At 44.3% G+C, this 18,530-nt stretch overlaps 1 protein-coding gene across 1 annotated transcript in view; it reads right to left on the reverse strand.

Annotated features, from left to right (window-relative positions):
* The window catches only part of PRDM11 (PR/SET domain 11), a 31,909-nt gene extending 20,372 nt beyond the window's left edge, over positions 1 to 11,537 (reverse strand). The window contains exons 1-4 of the mRNA XM_065404120.1: positions 11,422 to 11,537; positions 10,924 to 11,027; positions 9,087 to 9,349; positions 6,578 to 6,645 (exon numbers count right to left, since the gene is read on the reverse strand). Of these exons, the coding sequence (XP_065260192.1) occupies positions 6,578 to 6,645; positions 9,087 to 9,349; positions 10,924 to 11,027; positions 11,422 to 11,537 (551 nt within the window). The remainder of the gene's footprint in view (positions 1 to 6,577; positions 6,646 to 9,086; positions 9,350 to 10,923; positions 11,028 to 11,421) is intronic.
* Between the last annotated feature and the right edge of the window lie 6,993 nt (positions 11,538 to 18,530).

The raw sequence follows: 18,530 nt of genomic DNA on the forward strand, positions 1-18,530 counted from the left end.
GTTTTTTAAAAGGTAACTTTCAAGCTTGAAACTGGGACTATTATGGAGGTGCTAGTTTGAGCCCCACAATTAAGGTTGAGTTGAGTTCAAAGCAGGGATTCAAAGCCTTTGTTACGTATGAACATTTCAGCATATCCTCACCAATACACTGAGTAGTGAATGAATGTTGTGAGAATTTACAAAGTCCATTAATTAGCTTATGAATTAACAATTTAAAAATGGGACCTTTAAAAAAAACCTTAGTATGCTGTGTCAGACCTTACTTGTGTGTTCTAAATGATTTTAATAAGGGAACACAATGCAGACTCAATTTCCCTTAAAGTTAAAACTCACTGAAATCTTATCCACAGGCTACCATATGAATACTTTTTTAAAATTTAAGAACTGATTAATGGTAATTTTTTTACTTATTATCTTAAGTGAAAGTTTCTTCTTTGGTGTAGTTAATGAATACTATTCTTCAGAGAATTCCAACAAACAGCCGTACAGTACACTGAGTAGTGCTGGGTCACTACGCCACTCATCCAAGTTTGGCCCGGCTGCCCCTCTGCCATAGTGAGCAGCAACACTATGAGAACTGGTCCTGGCAGATCCACAACATAGCCAGCCCAGCCATGGCAAGTGTACTTTATAGCTGTTTGTTATTCATGTGCAGAGAGGGGCCCAGAAGTGTATGTTTACATAGGGCCCAGTGATGGGTTAATCTGGCCCTGGTGGGTGCAGGAGAATGGAAGACTGGAGGGGCAGGGGAAACAGGTGTGCACTGAGAATGCAAAGCACCTGTAAACCCATCTTACCTAACCAATATGTTCAGGGTGCTTTGTGTTATTCCAGAGCAGAGTAAAGCAGTCAGAACACATAGGTGACTCTGGCCCCAAAATTTCAAATAAATATGATTTAAGGATGATACTACACATCTTCCAATCATTAAAAATATATGATAATGTTCTCTTTGGGTTTCCTGTTTAGCATTGATGTATAAAGTTTCTGATCATTTAAAAAAGGAAATTTTCACACAAAATCTACATCAAGATGGAGTAAAGTTTGAAAGTATATATCTGTAATTTAAGGTAAAAACAAATCAGTGATGATGTAACTAACCCCAAAATCAACAATTACAAACCCAGGAAATTCAGACATATGCTAAAAATTAAAAGAAATCCAAACATATTAAGTATGGAAATGTCCAGTTAGAGCATCCAAACCACCTTAACTCTGTGCCATAGTAGCACCATGGTGGCAGGGGGAAAATGAAAAAAATCTAACTTGTCTTTAAAAATCAGTTTAATCTAATCTAATCTGGCACCACACATTAAAATGCCTAATTATAATTATATTGTTACTGCATGGTGTCACTACATGTTCAACCAGAAGTTATAGTTAATGTCATGCAGTTGGGCGGGGGAGTGTTAGTTGAAGGAGATCTTAAACAAAAGGTCCTGTCTGCGCTGCATGGACACTAAAGATCCCAAGATACATTTTAAGGGGTAGGTAATATGTCCCATTTTTTTGTAATCTGCACTAGTTATCAGGAGGTGGCTGCCTCCCAGTGCTGAGAGCTTTGGGATACATTGGCATGAAAGGCACTAGACAAATGTAAACTATGACAAAAACTTATGGAAAAATAAGTGGACTCCTTTCAGGTGTATTTGTTTGTTTTCCTTAGTACTGTTACGTTGAGGGAGGGGTGAAACTTCACTGAAGGCACAACAGCGGCCTTGTTCAGGATCAAGGTAAGAAGCAGCTAAGTTCCTTTACGAAACAGATATCTGAAACAATAGGAGCCACTGCCCAAAACACAGGCCACATAAAAGGCTGGTTAGGAGCTGGGCTATGTGGGCTGAGGGGTTTTACTGGAGGCTGAATGCAAATACCGAGGGTGGGGTATTGTTCTGGTGGAGGGTGTGTGTGTGTGTGTGTGTGTGTGTGTACACCTGCCTGTGCACAGAAGATTCCAGAAACAACTCAGAAGCACTCAGAGAAGGCAGCAGAAAGCGGACAGCCAGAGCAGCACATGTAGCGTGATCCTGAGAGACAGCTAAGAGAGAGCTTTGGGGCAGAATGCTAGCTGGGAACAGAGGATTGGAATATTTGCAAGGAAATTGTCTCCTGTATGATTCCTACTGCGTTCAGGGAAACTGGACTTTATGCACATTCTTTGTAAATAAGCAGAATTGTATCAAACAGATACCTGACAACATCATCAATTTCTCCTTCTAACTGAAACAACTGGCAAGATTTCCAGTACTGGCTAACTGTTCTGGTCAAAAGGGGTTACAGTATGATAATCTCTCTATAACAGGAAAGCAGGTGAGATTTTAACAGAGAATTCGCTTGGGAGTTGCTCTGAGCAAGGTAAGGTGACAGTGTTAACAAGACTGAGCCCTGTATACATTACAGCTTCCACGACATCTATCATTGTTGGAGCTGCACCAGTGGTGAATTATGGGTCCCAAATTTGCCATTGCAGCTAATGCCGTACAGGGAATTGCACAGACGCACTTAGTCACAAGCTAAAGTGAGATGTGGCAGTTTCAGGTCCTAGGGGCTCATACCAATTTTTTCTTCTGCGTCTGTGCATCAAAGTGGAATTTTCCTTTCAGTTTGCCATTTAAGAGAATCCAAACACCCAAAAAAACAAACTCTACCAAAACTGGGAAGTCTGGCCTGATTTTAAGACAAAACATGAAGCCAGCAAGTGTCAGGTTCCCAGCAGACATGGTTTGCACAGGCTTGTGACAGGCTCGCGTGGTGTAGTGATAGTTACCAGGAGCCTGGGATGAGTTTTGGGTTGGTATTAAAACCTAGTGTTTTGCCCTTTAGAGATTCTTCAGGCCTCTAGTTTTGGCACCTATTGGGTGAATGGAAGGAGAAGGCTTTAACTTTCAAGGTGTTGTGGCCCACGCAGAATGAAATGTGGGATGTTGCCAGGCCCTGCCCACAGGAGCCATAACAGCCCATCCATAGTTTTGAATTCACTCCTCAGCTCAGAAGGGGCAGGTCCCCAGAGACAGCTTAAAGCTGTACAACCTTCACTTTCAGTTGCAAAGGAGTATTTGAGACTTGCTAATGTGTGATATACAGAACCGTTCTGAACACAAAGCCACCTACACTCTACACTGCTTCTGAGGAGCAAATGCACAATGGCCTCAGAGTGCTGTTTGCAGGGAGCTTGTGGTTCCGTCAGAGTTTCAGAGTGATACTGCAATATATTACTTCTTACTCCTTCACAGCAATTCTCTGAAACAGGAGGACCCATAAGAGCACTCAGGCCCACACGCTGAGAGCTAACAGAAATGGATATATGCCACCCAACTAAATTAAATGAGCATGGGCACTGAAGCCAGGTATCCATCCCTGGTCATGACCAAAGGGCTGAAGAAAGTAAGATAGTGCTATTACAAACCCATCCCAACTGTGTGCATATGCGGCCATCATAAAGCTGGTAGGAAAATGTTCCCAAGGAGTTGCACCAACAATGCAAAACTTAAAAAAGCAAACACAGAGACATTTCCATGCACATATGTGCACATGGTGAGGTAAATTAAGACTTTCCTATCCCAAGGGTGGGGATTTGGACCAGGTAATACGTTTTTGAGAATTTGAGTGCTCTTTTCTAGCAACAGCTTGGAGACTGTAACCTGCCACAGGAATTCTAGGACTCTCACGTATGAGAGACCACACTGTGATAATCCCCTTAGACACTGCTGCAACTCCAGATGCTTCCCTTCACCATCTTCCAGTGAGGACAATGGTGAGTCACCCAGAAGGGTTTCCTAAGGCTCCCTGCCCTATTTCAAAGGCAGTTCCCTTTTCCAGACGTATCCCCTGCCTCATCCCTTATGACAAAGAGTCACCAAGATCTGTATGAAGTGTCTCCTCCACATCCCAAAAGTAACCCAATACAATCGGGCTGGTTCTCAGTTTTGTGCGAGCCCTTGTAAGATTCAGGATCGGGGTAGATTCATGTTTTTTTTTATTAAAGCTGGAGGCAACATAGCGATTTTGACTGAGGTTTGAGTTGAGTCAGGGCATTTGTTCAAAGCCAGTCCCTATGTGAAGTGAGACCGAGGAAATCGTTCACAGAAATCCCTACAAACAAAACCACTACGTTCCACACAGTACTAGAGACAACAACCCTTCATGCGAAGAGGAGACTGTTACAGTGACTGGTTCTTGGATCAGTGGCCATCTCAACATGCAGCCCAGCTTCAACAGCTTCTCAGAGACAAAGCATGAGGAGAAGGAAAAATGCAACATTGTATGTGTCATCTGACAGCTGCTCGTCACTTGCCATGTCTTGTGTTCTTCCCTTCCTCCTATCCACTGCCCTAGGTAAAGAGGATGTGGATTCCCCAAAGAGTAAGAACTGGAAGGTGCCAAATTCCATCGTTAGGAATATAAAGATGATCAGATTTGGTGGGTCAAACACACATAAAATGACACATAACACAATACAAAGTGAATCAGCTCAGGCTGCTGTCCACGTACTACCCTATACCAGTGAGCAGACCCACTCTGTTCCCAGAGAGAATGCTTTGCAATGGCAAGGAGACAGCTACTCTTTTTTCAGGTGCTGCTACAGCATTCCTAGCAGTATAGCTTTTGAGGATAATATCCATGAGGGGTAAGATGCTAAGGCAGGACCCTGAATGCCTACCCAATCTGCAAGTTTCTGAATTCACAAAAACTTTCCCCATCAATCCTTTCTAGTAACACCATGTTTGTTAGCATGAATACAGTCATAGTCCCCACACTACTACTGTGGGAAGCACTTTTTCCAGGCTGTAGGTGGAAGGATCAGAAAGATTTCACTCCATGGAGTTCAGTTTCTGCATGACCTGTCTGGGGTCTCCTGATAAACAACCCCTAAAGGAGTCTGGTGACCTTCTTGCACCTTATCTCCATTGTTGTCCCGTTGCTCTCCATCCAACCTTTTATAGTCTACTCACTCTACCAGGCTGAGCAGAACAGATTGGCCATTCCATCAGGACATAACCAAGGCAAATGCTGGTTTATGAAAAGGTTCCTGTGAAGTCATTCTGTCCTATGGTGCTGTACTGGTAACTGGTCCTGGATAGGGCCACTATGAAATTGGTAGTGGTAGGGCCATACAAGTCAAATCCAGGAGGAAGATATTATAAGGTTCTCATTTCATGGGACCATGTTTTCTCTACTCCCACTTTTGCCCCTGATTGGGTTACAAGAAGAGGTAACAATGGCAGAAAAATCTCTCCATGGCTTCTGACCATGAAAATCTCGACTATGGCTTCTGATCTTTGAAATCTTTGCTGTAAGAGCTACATCCAAATATCCATCCATTCCTCCTCCCACCCGTTCTCTTTTCCATGAATTACATAACTCCAGACTAGAGACCAGTCCTACTGGAGTAAAGGTTTCTCACACACCGAAGAGCACATGACAGTATTAAGATCTCCAACCTTTCTTGTCTCATTGGCTGAACATCCTGGATACAAGTGTCAGGACACCCTCCATTCATGCAAGCAGACAAAAAGGAAGAGCAGTGCCAGAATATAGGCTGGATTGGCTGCCTTTGTAGTGTCTCCACACATGTTCCACACTATGCCTCTTTCCTTGGTGAAGTTAATAAGGGAACTGTTCATTTGGGCCAACAATCCAATTAACCCCAAAGTTATTTTGTTCTTGTCTGGAATGCTTTCCTGACGCCAACTATCTAGCTCTTCAAAAATCCACCACTGAAGGCAGTGTTATTGATTGGTAAGAACACAGAAGTAGCAAGAAACCCACAAGTTCTCATGCCCTCTGTTAACTCTGCTACTGATACATCCATGGCACCTCTTTGGAGGAGCTTCTCCATTTATACAAGGTAAATGCTACCTGCTTATAATATCACAGGGGGCTGCAAAGAGTACATCAATACTTGTAAAGAACTCTGAAACTAAAGAGTGCTGTATAAATGCTAAACATCTTCATTTCTCACTGTTCCATTCAAGAACCAGATCCACTTTTTGTCCAGTACCTACACTGCTTTGTGTTCTGATGCTATGAAGCCACTCAGCCAGTAGAGTTCAATAACAAGTGCTGTACCTATATAATCAATCAGACTAGTGACACAAACAAGAAAACAAACAGAAGAGCGCCGTAGCAGATTTTGCTCTATTAGAAACATAAGGAAAAAGTCTCTCTCTCTCCCCCAATGTCTGGAAAATGGGAAAGGATAAAATCAATATGGAATATTTTCTGCAAGATTATTTGCAAACACTGGAAAGTAAAATGGGGGGGGGGGGGGGAAATCAAAGAAAACGGGAGTGAGACTTGTTAATATTTGTAAAAAGGGGGAAGCGTATATCTGTTCACTATTTTTACTGTGCTTGCTCATCACAAAGAACAGCCATTCTCTGCACACACCTCTCTGTTGGATCCGACCATTCAATCTGACAGCAGAGGACTCTCACAAGAGCACATAACACAAGAGCTGAACCCTGTAAGAAAGGGCCTCTTTTGTAACTGTCATACAGAAGGATGAGAAGCGCATCCTGCCTTTTCTCTGGCTCATAAGCCCCTTCCAGGGTAGTCAGAAGAGAGCCGGACTCACCTCATCCAATTTGCTTTGGTTTCATCTGTCCCATCTATAGATTTGTAGCGGTTGTTCTTATCAACAATCTGTAGAATAATAAAATAAAAGTAACAGGAAGACTGGCTGGCTCAGAGGGAATCAGGGAATACAGAACTCTTCACCTCTAGATCATATTTCCATTCTAGCCCCTGGTCAGACGGTCCTGGGATATAAAGCATTTTGCCTCTAGGTCATGGTTTCAAATCTAGTCTGGACCAGTTGAGTGTCTAGCTTGCTCCCACTGGATATGTGTTTGCGGTCCCCTCTGTGAAATGAGCTTGGTGGTATCAGTCCATTGCCGAGAGTACACATATCCACATCACAAACCTATCACTTCAGCTGGCACTATTTTGTGCATTGTTGACAGTCTCAGCTAAGATGCTAGAGACTGAATTCCCCTCTTCCTCTTCTCCCTCAGAACTGAGACATATCCCCATTTTGCAGATGGCTAGACTGAGGCACAGAGATAAGGGCTTGGGTTAAGGTCGCAAAGCATATCAACAGCAGAGCTGTGAGCAGAACTTGGGAGGCCTGGTTCCCAGTTTGTGCTTTAACCACTCACAAACGTTTCATACCCACAACCTCAAATCCACCTAGTGGTTTCTTTATGGCTGAAAAGGGTTGTGGGATTGGGATAATAGCAGGATGGTTTTTAATGCTGAAGACAGTGTGTGGTAGTGGAGCTGCTCCCTGTAGCCCATAGGATTATTTTGCTAACCATTATATCCTACTAATCCAGCCAGCTGTATCAAATAATATGTTTCTCTTTCTGAATTAATCCATTTCATTCTTATATCATATTATATATTCTTTATCAGTATTAATTCCTATGAAATTAGGATGTGTTGAGGCATATGATATATGTTTCCTAATAATTATACATAGAAGAAGTTTTGCTGAAATGCAAGAAGCCTACCGGCCTGTATCCAGTAAGATCTGCTAAATAGCTAAAAGTATAATCAGTTAAGAGTAAGTCAGCATAAAAGCTGGCAACCTTTGGCACAGATAGGACTGGTCCCTGAACTTTGGGGAACCAAAGGGAGGAACTATACACAACACTGAACAGGTTAATCCAGCGTCTGCAACTGGTTGGTAACCGCAGGGTATACCACAAACCTGGGAGTCGCCAAGAGAGCCTAGGTTGGCAGTTTTGGAGTGAGATAATATGTAGAGAGTAAGTGTCATAATCCACTAACCTATAGGATAAGAGTACCCATAAATTTCTTAGGGTGCGGAAATAAGATTTGGGTATAGTAGGTTGGGCCTGAATTGCATAGGGTCAGGATCCTATAAAATACCTTGTAAGGATATCATAGGAGGCTTTTAGCTCTTTCTTTTCTTAGTCTATAGAATATAGGAGGACAATTTTTTATCTACCTATCATTCTATTTTCTATCACGCTATCAGCTCAGCTTGTGTAGTATAGTAAAATTACTCGACATCCCTAACTATTGGGGAAGCCAGAACCATCGTGTTATCGGGCATGCCAGGAGTAAGGCTGGTCCTTCACCTCCTATTATCGGGTCCTCAAGGAAGGGTGTGAGTATGTTAAGTTAAGGTACTTATAATAGGAATGTTACCACCAGGAGTTTTGGAATTCTTTTACTGTTTTGCATTTATAAGTTTCACAGCATTTATTATTCTTTTGTTAATCTCAATAAAGTTTTTATCAATTTGGTATTGTCCTCAGTGTAAGTGTTTTTGCCAAGCACCCCGAGAGTCCTCTCCTGATATAGAACTCTGAGTTCTCGGACCCTGTAGTCTGAATTGGACAAGAACCTATAAATCTTCTGGTCGGATGCGATCAGTGGCGAGCCATAACAACTAACCCATAAAATTCAGGTCAACATCCCAGTGGATGACAGATTTAGGGGGTGCTGGGACTGTTGAATCCTGGTTGGTGGACTTCTCCCTCCTTCGCACTTCACTGTGCTCTGCTTGAGGGGAGTGGGAAGTGCTGTTTCAAGAGGCCATGGAAACAGTTCTGTAATCTCCAGAAGTAATCTTCCTCAACTCTTAGAGTCAAGGAAGAAACATTGAGGAGCTTCCTTGGGATTGGCTGGAGGGCATGCCAGAGAGAATAGCAAGAGGCAGAGGAGAGGGAGTAAGCTATTCATTCATTCCTTCTAAGTTCCAGTGACTGTCAGACTTCGAAGCTTTCTCAGCCGGTAGGCTGTGACCCAGAGGGCACCCCCCCTTTGTGGACCACTTGTGGGTTTTGTCCCACCAGTTGAGAAGTCCTGCACTAGACCACATTCCCTCCCAGATCTGGGAATACAATCCAGGAATCTTAACTCCCAGCCCCCTTCTCTAATCTGTATCCCTAAAAAAATAATAATTACAATAGGTGGACCTGGAGCTGCTGCACATTTAGATCAACAGAAAGGCACCCATTCTTTTAGCAGAGCTAGCACCATCACCCCATAACTCACTGCTCTAGGCTGTGTGGTTGGATCGTCATAATTAGGGAGGCAGTTAGGACACTCACCAGCCAAGAGAAGAATCCTGCTGACTTGTCCTGGCTGGAGATCTGCCCCTCATACGGCCCGAAGACATGACCTTTGGGGATAACCTCGTTCACACAGCGTACGTCATTCTCCCCGCTGGGTTCTTTCATTACCTCCATGCCAGGCGGGATGGTCAGTGCTGCCCGGTCAGGGATCCCAACGGGTACCGGAGTGTCTGACACAAACACGGGGGGACCATGGTTTGGACATTCATCCACGAAATACTCCTGGCAGGACTCACAAACTGGAGGAAACAGGAATTAACTTGTGAGCTGAAACTTCCACTGGCAGAAATGCCAACCTCTGAAAGCAATTATTAGCTCAGGGGTCGGCAACCTTTCAGAAGTGGTGTGCCGAGTCTTCATTTATTCACCCTAATTTAAGGTTTCGCATGCCAGTAATACATTTTAACATTTTTAGAAGGTCTCTTTCCATAAGTCTATAATATATAACTAAACTATTGTTGTATGTAAAGTAAATAAGGTTTTAAAAATATTTAAGAAGCTTCATTTAAAAATTAAATTAAAATGCAGAGCCCCCCCGACCGGTGGCCAGTGTGAGTGCCACTGAAAATCAACTTGTGTGCCGCCTTCGGCACGCGTGCCATAGGTTGCCTACCCCTGTATTAGCTTATACAACCTTCAACAATAAGGACAGAACTCAGATTCTTCTACTCCAAAAGCAAAGAACCCTGTTACTGAGGAAAAGGAGAATCTTTCAGCAATACAGGGCCTATGACACAGTCTAGCAGTCCTGCCTCCATTCAGCAGGGGGCAGAAATATGTTCCTATGCATTAATGCACACACAAAAAGCCAGTTCATTAAAAGAGGAACAAGACTGCCTTCTTCTCCTGCTGCTCTGACCACGTCTCCCCACTGCCTCAAGCCCTTCACTAGATTCCACACGCTTTCTGTATCAAGTTAATCCTCCTTCCAGTCCAGGATGTATACAATTCTACTCCCACCTATGTCTCTTCCCATATCCCCTCCAATACCCCTTCTCTTCCCAAGCTGCCTGCCAACGGCTCCTTTTGTGGCTCCTCCCATATCACAGCTTACACCTAGAGCAGTTTGCCAAGCATTTTATCCTGCAAGTTCCTCTTGAAAGCCTACCTGTTCCCGAGAACATGTCAGCCATAGAGGCCTGTATCCCACTTATTCTGTGCTGTCTCACTCCTTCAAACTACTAGCTCTTGGAGGCAGCACTCTCATTTGCTTGTTGGGTACATGACCCATTGTACACATCCAGTAAATACCCTTGCCCACATAATCCCACTGCCTTTGTCATATGCCTCAGCGACAGACAGCATCATATACTTCTCCTGCAGCAGGAAGGGACTGTAGCTTCCTTAGGAGGCTAACAATATTCAGGGTGTGCAAGTATATGCCAGGCCACTTTTGCCTCCCAGGATGTGGAGAAAGAAAAGAGGAGTTACCCATGCAATGCTCCCTTGCCTGAGAATGATGGTTCCAAAACTCCTAAATCTGAACTTTGTAGGCTCTCTATTGGGCTGCCAGGCCTACTCCATGGTTACCCAATCCTTATGCTTCAGAGCCTCTAGAACATTTTCCATCTATTTCCCCACACAGCCCCACTACAAATCCAGAACTTTGAAGACTGACTGTCACGAATCCCTGCCTGACAGCTTCATCACCAAGTATTTCAGCATCCTCAGGAGTTTAACTAAAGTGACGGGTTTACAAGTAAATTCTGTCCCAGAACCTCCTTTCCTATCCAGGGGGAACAGGTGGACTGGGAGAGGAGGAGAATTCTATCTAGGTGGAGGTGTCTATTCCCTCCAGTGATAAGACACTTACACCAGAAATCCACTTGCTGAAAGCTCTTGGTCATGATCAAATCCCGCTTCCCTTTCAGTTTCTTAGGCTCCACTTCCATGGATTGAGAGTCAGCCCTCCCAGAGCTGGGGAGAGAAAGAAAGAGAATAAAGAACTTAAGAATGTGATATGCTGGAGAAAGAATAGAAAGGAACAGACCATGAGACAAAAGGTGTGTGAACAGCCATACCCTACTTCCCCAGCCTAAAGTGTCAAGCTTGATTTTGCCATCTAAGTTGCTGATACATAGTGCCCCAGGCTGTCCTGCCAGAACAAGGTGCTCCAATGGCATCAAGTGACTACTGCTTACATGGCCTGGGAGCTTTCGGTGGAGAACCACCATTTCTGGCAGAAATCTGCCATGTCTGCTTTGGGTCAGGGAGACTCAGGGGGATCACCATCAATCCAACCCATCTTAAACCTATGGCTGAAATGGAGACAAGATGAAGGAACATATTAGGCAGAGGTACAATCTCTTACCAGGGTTGCCCATACTCCTGGTCCCGGCACGGAGAGCAGGCCTCAGTCTTTATTGTCACCATCTCCCCTAAGGAAGTGTGGGTCTGGATCAAACAGTCCTTCAGGTTTTCACTCATGTTCTGAAAGAGAATGAAAAAATAGGGACAGGGAGAGAATTATATATCCCGCCACTAGAAACACCTATCTGGGGCACAAACAAAAATCCCTTCTTGGACCAAGAGGCAATAGTAATTCTATCACAGGTCAGGCCTAGGTGCAAGATACAGAGAGTAACGTGGGGCCCTGGGAATAAGGATGCAAGGTAGGACTATGCTACACAAAATCTGCAGGAAAAAAAAGCTAATACAGGGCTACACGCTTTGAGATCATCAGATGGAAGACACTACAGTAGTGCAGAGTATGATTATATAACCAAAGACTTGTTTTTAAATAATGCTTAGAAACAGAAGTCTATAGGTGGACAATGAGCCATGACTTATCTAGGTGTATGGATGCACCATATCCCAGTGTGCCACAGAGGGTGGATATGGGCTCAATGAGGATACGGGCTCATTGAAGTCCTCATATGCTTTGGGCACTATGACACAAAGTCACGTGCCCTCAGTGCCAAAGGCATGCAGGAATCCAATAGAACGGCATTATGCCTAGCAGTCACTTCTTTCTCTGCCCTTTGTGATTAACGGGGATCACTTATCACCACCCTCTTAGAGGCATACTGTTTTAATTAAAATGCTGCTCCCCTGTCTCAGCACAAGAATAAGGGAATATTCAATTAAATTAAAAGGTGGCTAATTCAAATGCTTTTCCACACAGCCCATTATCACAGGATCCCACTGAGGAAGATTCACAAAGACATTGGATATACATATTGATGTCAAGAATATTCAGAGTTGTTATAATTAATGCTAACAAAATTTTTGGAAGGGGGATTAAACTTCATGCTTCAGGACTTCAGCCAATTTGTAACTATTAGGGATCAGGATAGGGATCAGGATTACCCCACATATGCCTACTGTGGGGTTCTTACACTTTCCTCTGATACATCTGGTGCTGGCCACTATCAGAGAAAGGAGACTGGACTAGACAGAACTCAGTTCTGAGCCAACATGGCAATTCTTTTACATCACAGATTGATATCATCACACTCATGCCACACTCAGGGCATGTCTACATTACACTATCTTAAATCGACCTAAGTTAGGTCAATTTACAGCCACTGCAATAATTACTGCGGTGGCTGACGTCCACACTACTCTCCTTCTGTTGGTGGTGCACATCCTCACCAGGAGCCCTTCTACCGACTGAAGAGAGGCAGTGTAGGGGATGGAGAGCCAGAATTCTCAGCTCTGCGCAGCTCACCACCAGGAGCCCAGCTGCCCCCTGGGCTTCTCGCCTCCAGCGGGGAGATCCACGCCCGGAGTCTGGTCGGCAGCCACGCTCCCTGCAGGGAACTGAGAGCCCCGGGCGGGGGGGTGGGGGGGTGGGGGACCTGGGCTCCGAGCCGGGAGCCTCAGTGCAGCTGGGCTCCCTGCTGGGAGTGAGGAGCCAGGACCCTGGGGGGCAGCGCAAGCCACCAGGCAGTAGTTGAGGAGCCGAGCTCCAGCAGAGCCACGAAATTGACAAGACAGCCAACAGCTGATGTAAGTAATGCAGTGTCTACATTGCCGCTGTGTCACCCTAACTACACCAACATGAGCCCTACGCATCTCCAGGAGGTGGAGTTATGTCGATGTAGTGGGGCACTTACATCAACAGGACAAGGCTGTAGTTTGTACACTGATGTAGTTAGGTCAACATAAGCTGTTTTATGTCAACCTAACTGTGTAGGGTAAACCAGGGCTCAGAACACTGGACATCTGCACACAGAATATTCAATAGTCAATCAGAACCCTTCTTTCAGAAGTGCCCACCTAGGAACAGTGGTTTGAGCACAGAATCAGAAACAAGACTCCTGGGTCCTATTCAAGAATAGGTTCTGGATTCTTAGATTGTAAACTCTTGTCCATAACACGGCACAATGGGATTCTGGTCTAAGACTGGGGTCTGTGTGTGGTACTGCAATACAAATAAATAATAGTATTCCTAGCTTTAAGAGATATTCTTTGTAACTCTGAGGAAGTCACAATCCTTCAAGCTTCAATTTCACACCTGTCAATCTAAACTGGAGGAAACATTGATTCGTATTGAGAATTCATGAGTTAATACTCAGTGGATTTTGAAGGTGAAGCCACAATGTAAGTGCTATAATGCACACATGCATCTTTAGGCACAGACACTTTTGTTTCTTTATAAAACATTGCCAATCCCAAACCAACAAAAGAGAGAACTTCCTTCAAGACCTCTGAGCTAATTCCAGGGAAAGCACGACATTGAGGGCAGTGACTTGCAATGGGCTTGGATATTTCTTGGGGCTCAGAGCTCTGTCTGCACATCCACATACACAGAGGGGAAAGAATTCTAATAACCAATTCTAGCTACCTGGGCTGAAGACAGAGGGTACCAGCCTTCTCCAGAGAAAGAGAAAATATTTTGCCTGAAGACCTTACTTTAAAAATTCATCAGAGCAAAAAGAAAAAGCAGAACTAATGGGGAGGAAGCAGAGGGCTGTGAGCACTTTCCCACAAAGCCTCCCTGAGGGGAGGCATGTGCTGTTGTTGGCACTGGGGCAGACATTCAACTTAGCTTTCCAGCGATTGCATGCAAGAGGAAGCCCTGAGGAAAGGTCAACACCCACAACTCCAAAGCCCCTCAGCGGGAAAAATTTCAGACTGCCTGCTCTCATGGACGGAGCAGACATGTGGCTGCGTGAACAGACATTGTCTTGTCTTTTTCTTTCCACTTCAAGGAGGGATTTGAAGTTCCTTCTCAGATCCAGGATAACTATATGAAGACCTGGCATGTAAACAGAGGAAGCCAGTTTTCTAATAAGTGCTGTATACCAGCCCTCAGTAACGTGCTGCAGTCACTTAGGTGCACTCAGCAGCACCTTCTTCATGCTGCTTTCCAATGGCTTGTGATCAGACTGCATATCCACCTTGTGCCAATGGTGAAATTGTTCCATTTCAAAGAGCACCGCCAGTAGCTCCTTTTCTATCGGAGCATATCCCCTTTCTGCGTCTGGCAGGGCTCTACTAGCAAATGTTGTGGGCTGCTGGCTTTGCATCCATGCTGCTCCTAGGCCTCCTTCTGAGGCATCTCTCTAGCTCTTGCTGCTCTGCGGGGTTGTGGTACTTTAGAACTAATGCTTTGCTTAGGATTTTCTTTGACCTTTCAAATGCCTGTTCTTGGGTCTCTGACCATTCCCATGCTGTATCATTGCGTGTTAGCTGTCTCAAGGGTGTGTGTAGACTCTGGAAAGATAACTGGCTATTCATATAAGCCACTGGACTCCCTTCAGATCCTTTAGTTTAGGCATTTCCTTAGTGGCGCTCAGTTTTTCAGGGGCTGGCTGGAGACAGTTGAGAAGGCTGGGAGAGGTTTAAATGACTTGTCCAAAATCATAGTGATTTAAGTGGGGAAGGCAGAAACAGAACTCAGGAGTCCTGAGATTTGCTCCATCCACTGCACCAACATGCCACCTCCTTGGTGTTAGTCCTGGAACCATAGTCAATCATATTCTGCAAACTTTAGATTCCTCTTGTAGTTAAAACTGGAGACAAGGTTAATCCTCACTGTCAGTCCTAAACTGTTATCTATTGTGCTGTGCTGCTGAGCACTGCCACATCGACCACAGGGCTAGATTTATTTCAGTGGGGGATGAAATAATTCCTGAACGAATTTTTAAGCATCTCTCTCATTACACCCAGGATGGTTCTAGGTAGAGTTGCGTGTGCTGTTGACTTTATGGGATTTGGTACAAAATCCTACATCCTGGTTGACCCATAGCATTTGCCTCCCATTCCCATAGGCTCCTGCAAGCAGGATTTTTTTATGCATCTCATTTTTAGTGCATTATAGTGCAGCTTTTCTATAGTAAGAGTTGAGTCAGAACACGACTGCACTGCTGTATTCATTGAGAATCTAAATTTTAGATGGACTATATAGGCACAGAGTCAAAGTATTAACATGACCCAGAAAATGTCCAACATTCAACAGTTTTAAGCAAGGTTTGGTATACAGAGTCCTCAGACTATTTCATACCACGGTGGCAAACACATTAGGAAATTCATGCCAAAGGTTAGAAATGTATTAACTGAAACATACAAAAGGAAAAGAATTAAAATAAGGCAAAAAGCATTGCAACTGAAATTGAGTGATTAAGCAAAACAAACAATTAAAACCTATTAAAAATCGGGGTTTGGAGGGTTTTTTTGAGAGGATGAATATTGCTTTAAAATCTCTTTTTCTGTCAAACAGTCGCCCTTGGTGTGGAAGATGCGTTTAGTTGTGTTGTTTGAGTTGAGAATAATAGGCCTGGTCTACACTAACCCCCAAATTCGAACTAAGGTATGCAACTTCAGCTACGTGAATAACGTAGCTGAAGTCGACATACCTTAGTTCGAACTTACCGCGGTTCAGACGCGGTCCACACGCGGCAGGCAGGCTCCCCGTCGACTCCGCGGTACTCCTCTCGCCGAGCTGGAGTACCGCAGTCGACGGCGAGCGCTTCCGGGATCGATATATCGCGTCCAGACCAGACGCGATAAATCGAACCCGGAACTTCAATTCCCAGCCGCCGAACTAGCGGCTGGGTGTAGACATACCCTAAGTCACTTTCCTGCTTTTGACAAAACAGACACGGAAGGGAGAGAAGAGGTAGGATAGTAAAGACGGGAGAAATACCACTTTTGTTGATGTTTTCAGGATACAGGGCAGCTTGACAATCATGGATGGATGCTTTGGGCTGGCAAGTTGGCCAATGACAGCTGTTGCTCTGCATCCTGGCTTGCCTCCCGAGACAGGAACATCATTTGGTTGGTTTGGTCAGGTCCCTCTTCTTTACTGGTCCTTTTTAGACCGGGCAGAGTTGGATGGGCTGTCTTATTTCACTATGCTGGTGCTATGTAGTGCAGTTGAAAAGCCAAGAGAGAGAGAGAAAAGAGGAAGATAGTGGAGGATGGAAAGGGACACATGAGGGAGGGGAAGACAGAGCAGGATCTCACGTGTATTAGGCTGGGGTCATTGCTGGTGCAACAATGATTGTCAAGCATTCCTACTAGTGTACTGATGTTTGAGGTCACAGCAAAAATCCTTCCTCCACAGCTGTAGTGATGGTAAAAGTTCCTTCCCTCCCCCTCAACCATGCTTTTTTTTTTTTTTTTTTTTAATTAAAAGAACCCCAAAAAGGGATAATGGGTGGAATGGTCCTCTTATTACTCTGTCTACCACTTAGGCCTAGTTTTCGAAGCACCAATTTTGGTTTATTAATTTTCAATCCCTTACTTCTTTTGTTTACCAGTCATAATTTTAATACAGTCCTAGTTGGATAATATTAGAAAATCCTCTTTGTTTAAATTAGTTTCGTTTTTTGTTTCCTCTTTGGATTTATTTTTTTAAACAACTTTATATAACAGGCTATTGTGATAGTTCATGGACCTTTACCTACTTTCCACTGGTTAGGCTCACAGTTAAGATAGGCCTTCAACAGACCTGAGCTACTGAAACAGAACACAGGGATGCAGACAAGATAGAGCTCCAACCGAACAGTCCTTTAAGGTGGTACCATATTCTGTAAATGGAAAAAAGCTGCTCATTGCAGGTGATAGGATTGAGATTTAAAAAATTTTGCCCTTCCAGTATTAAATTTAAACTCCAAACTCACAAACTGCAAACCGTAGCACTTTGTGTATTCCATCCTGCCCCATATACACTGATCTCGTCTCATTACTTTATTAAGCTATGAGTCACTGTATCTCAAAGGAGCCCTCCCCGCTTTTTACCTGCCTCAAGGGCAAGCAAGAGGTGGAGAGGAGCAAGCAGGGGGCAGGACTCAGGGGAAGAGGCGGAGCGAGGGTGGAGCCTTATGGGGAAGAGGTGGGGTGGGCCCATAGTTCGGGTGCCAATGGCCCCCCGACTTCTGGGCAGCTTCTGGTGATCTTGCGGCTGAGCATGCCCTGTCCTGAGCACAGCTGCACACAGCTTTGTTTATCCGTAGGTCCCACACTACTATATAGTGTCGCTTTTAGTTTTACAAATTCCTGAAAAACAACACATGCCTCCCTTACTCCTGCTACCACACACATTACAGTCCCTGTAGATGGTAATATACACACAATTAGTCAAAGGGAAGTTATGTTTGGGGTCTGTAAGGGCCAGATTTTCAAAAGAGCTGGAATCCAAGAGGCTCAGCTTGTTTGAAAATCTTGTCCTACTAGTCTTTATACTGCTCCACATACCTCCTGCAACACTTGCCAATTTTAATCTTGGTGAGTCCAGGCAGTTCTCACTCATAAAATTTAATGTCTTCAAAATGGGTTTTACATTTTGGTCCTAAGCTAAAAGTTTTCTCCTGACCACCTCCCCTATGAACCATTGTCAAGGCTCAAAGTTCCTTAGCATCAACAGCATTCTCACCTGTGGGGTTTGTGTTTGTTTGTTTTGGGAAGGTGGGGCAGGGGAGATTGAGGCCAGAATCAGGGAATGCCTGGTACCGGTACCCTGGGCTAGAGTAATGGATTTCTCTTGTCTAGATTCTTACATTAGGTGTTGGGGGGGGGGAAGGGAGGGCACCCGAGTGCCTTTAGCATTTTATACCACACACATCAAGTCCAAAAGGCTTCATCAGCCAACCTAGCTGTGAATCTGGGACCCTGCCACATAACACCCAATAAGTTACAAGCCAGGATCAAACTGCTTCCCTGCCCCTCCAATGAAATCTCCAATGCATTTCAAAGGCATTTTCATGCAGGTTCTAAACATTCACCCAGTGTGCACTTTTTCTGGCTAGCCAGTGAAATGTCCTAGATAAGTGACACCAGTTCTTGATGTATTTCAACATCTACCCCAAAACAAAGAGTGTGGGCAGGAAGCAGACCCCAGAGATGGGATTTTAAATAGCAGATGTGGCTATTCCAGCTAGTAAACTGCCATTTTAATTTCTTACCCACAGAGATGGGAAGTGATTCATGAAAATCAACAGGAAAGAATTAGCTAGAAGGCACAGAGATAAT

The sequence above is a fragment of the Emys orbicularis genome, chromosome 4 (assembly GCF_028017835.1).
Source record: "Emys orbicularis isolate rEmyOrb1 chromosome 4, rEmyOrb1.hap1, whole genome shotgun sequence".
NCBI classification, from domain to species: domain Eukaryota; kingdom Metazoa; phylum Chordata; order Testudines; family Emydidae; genus Emys; species Emys orbicularis.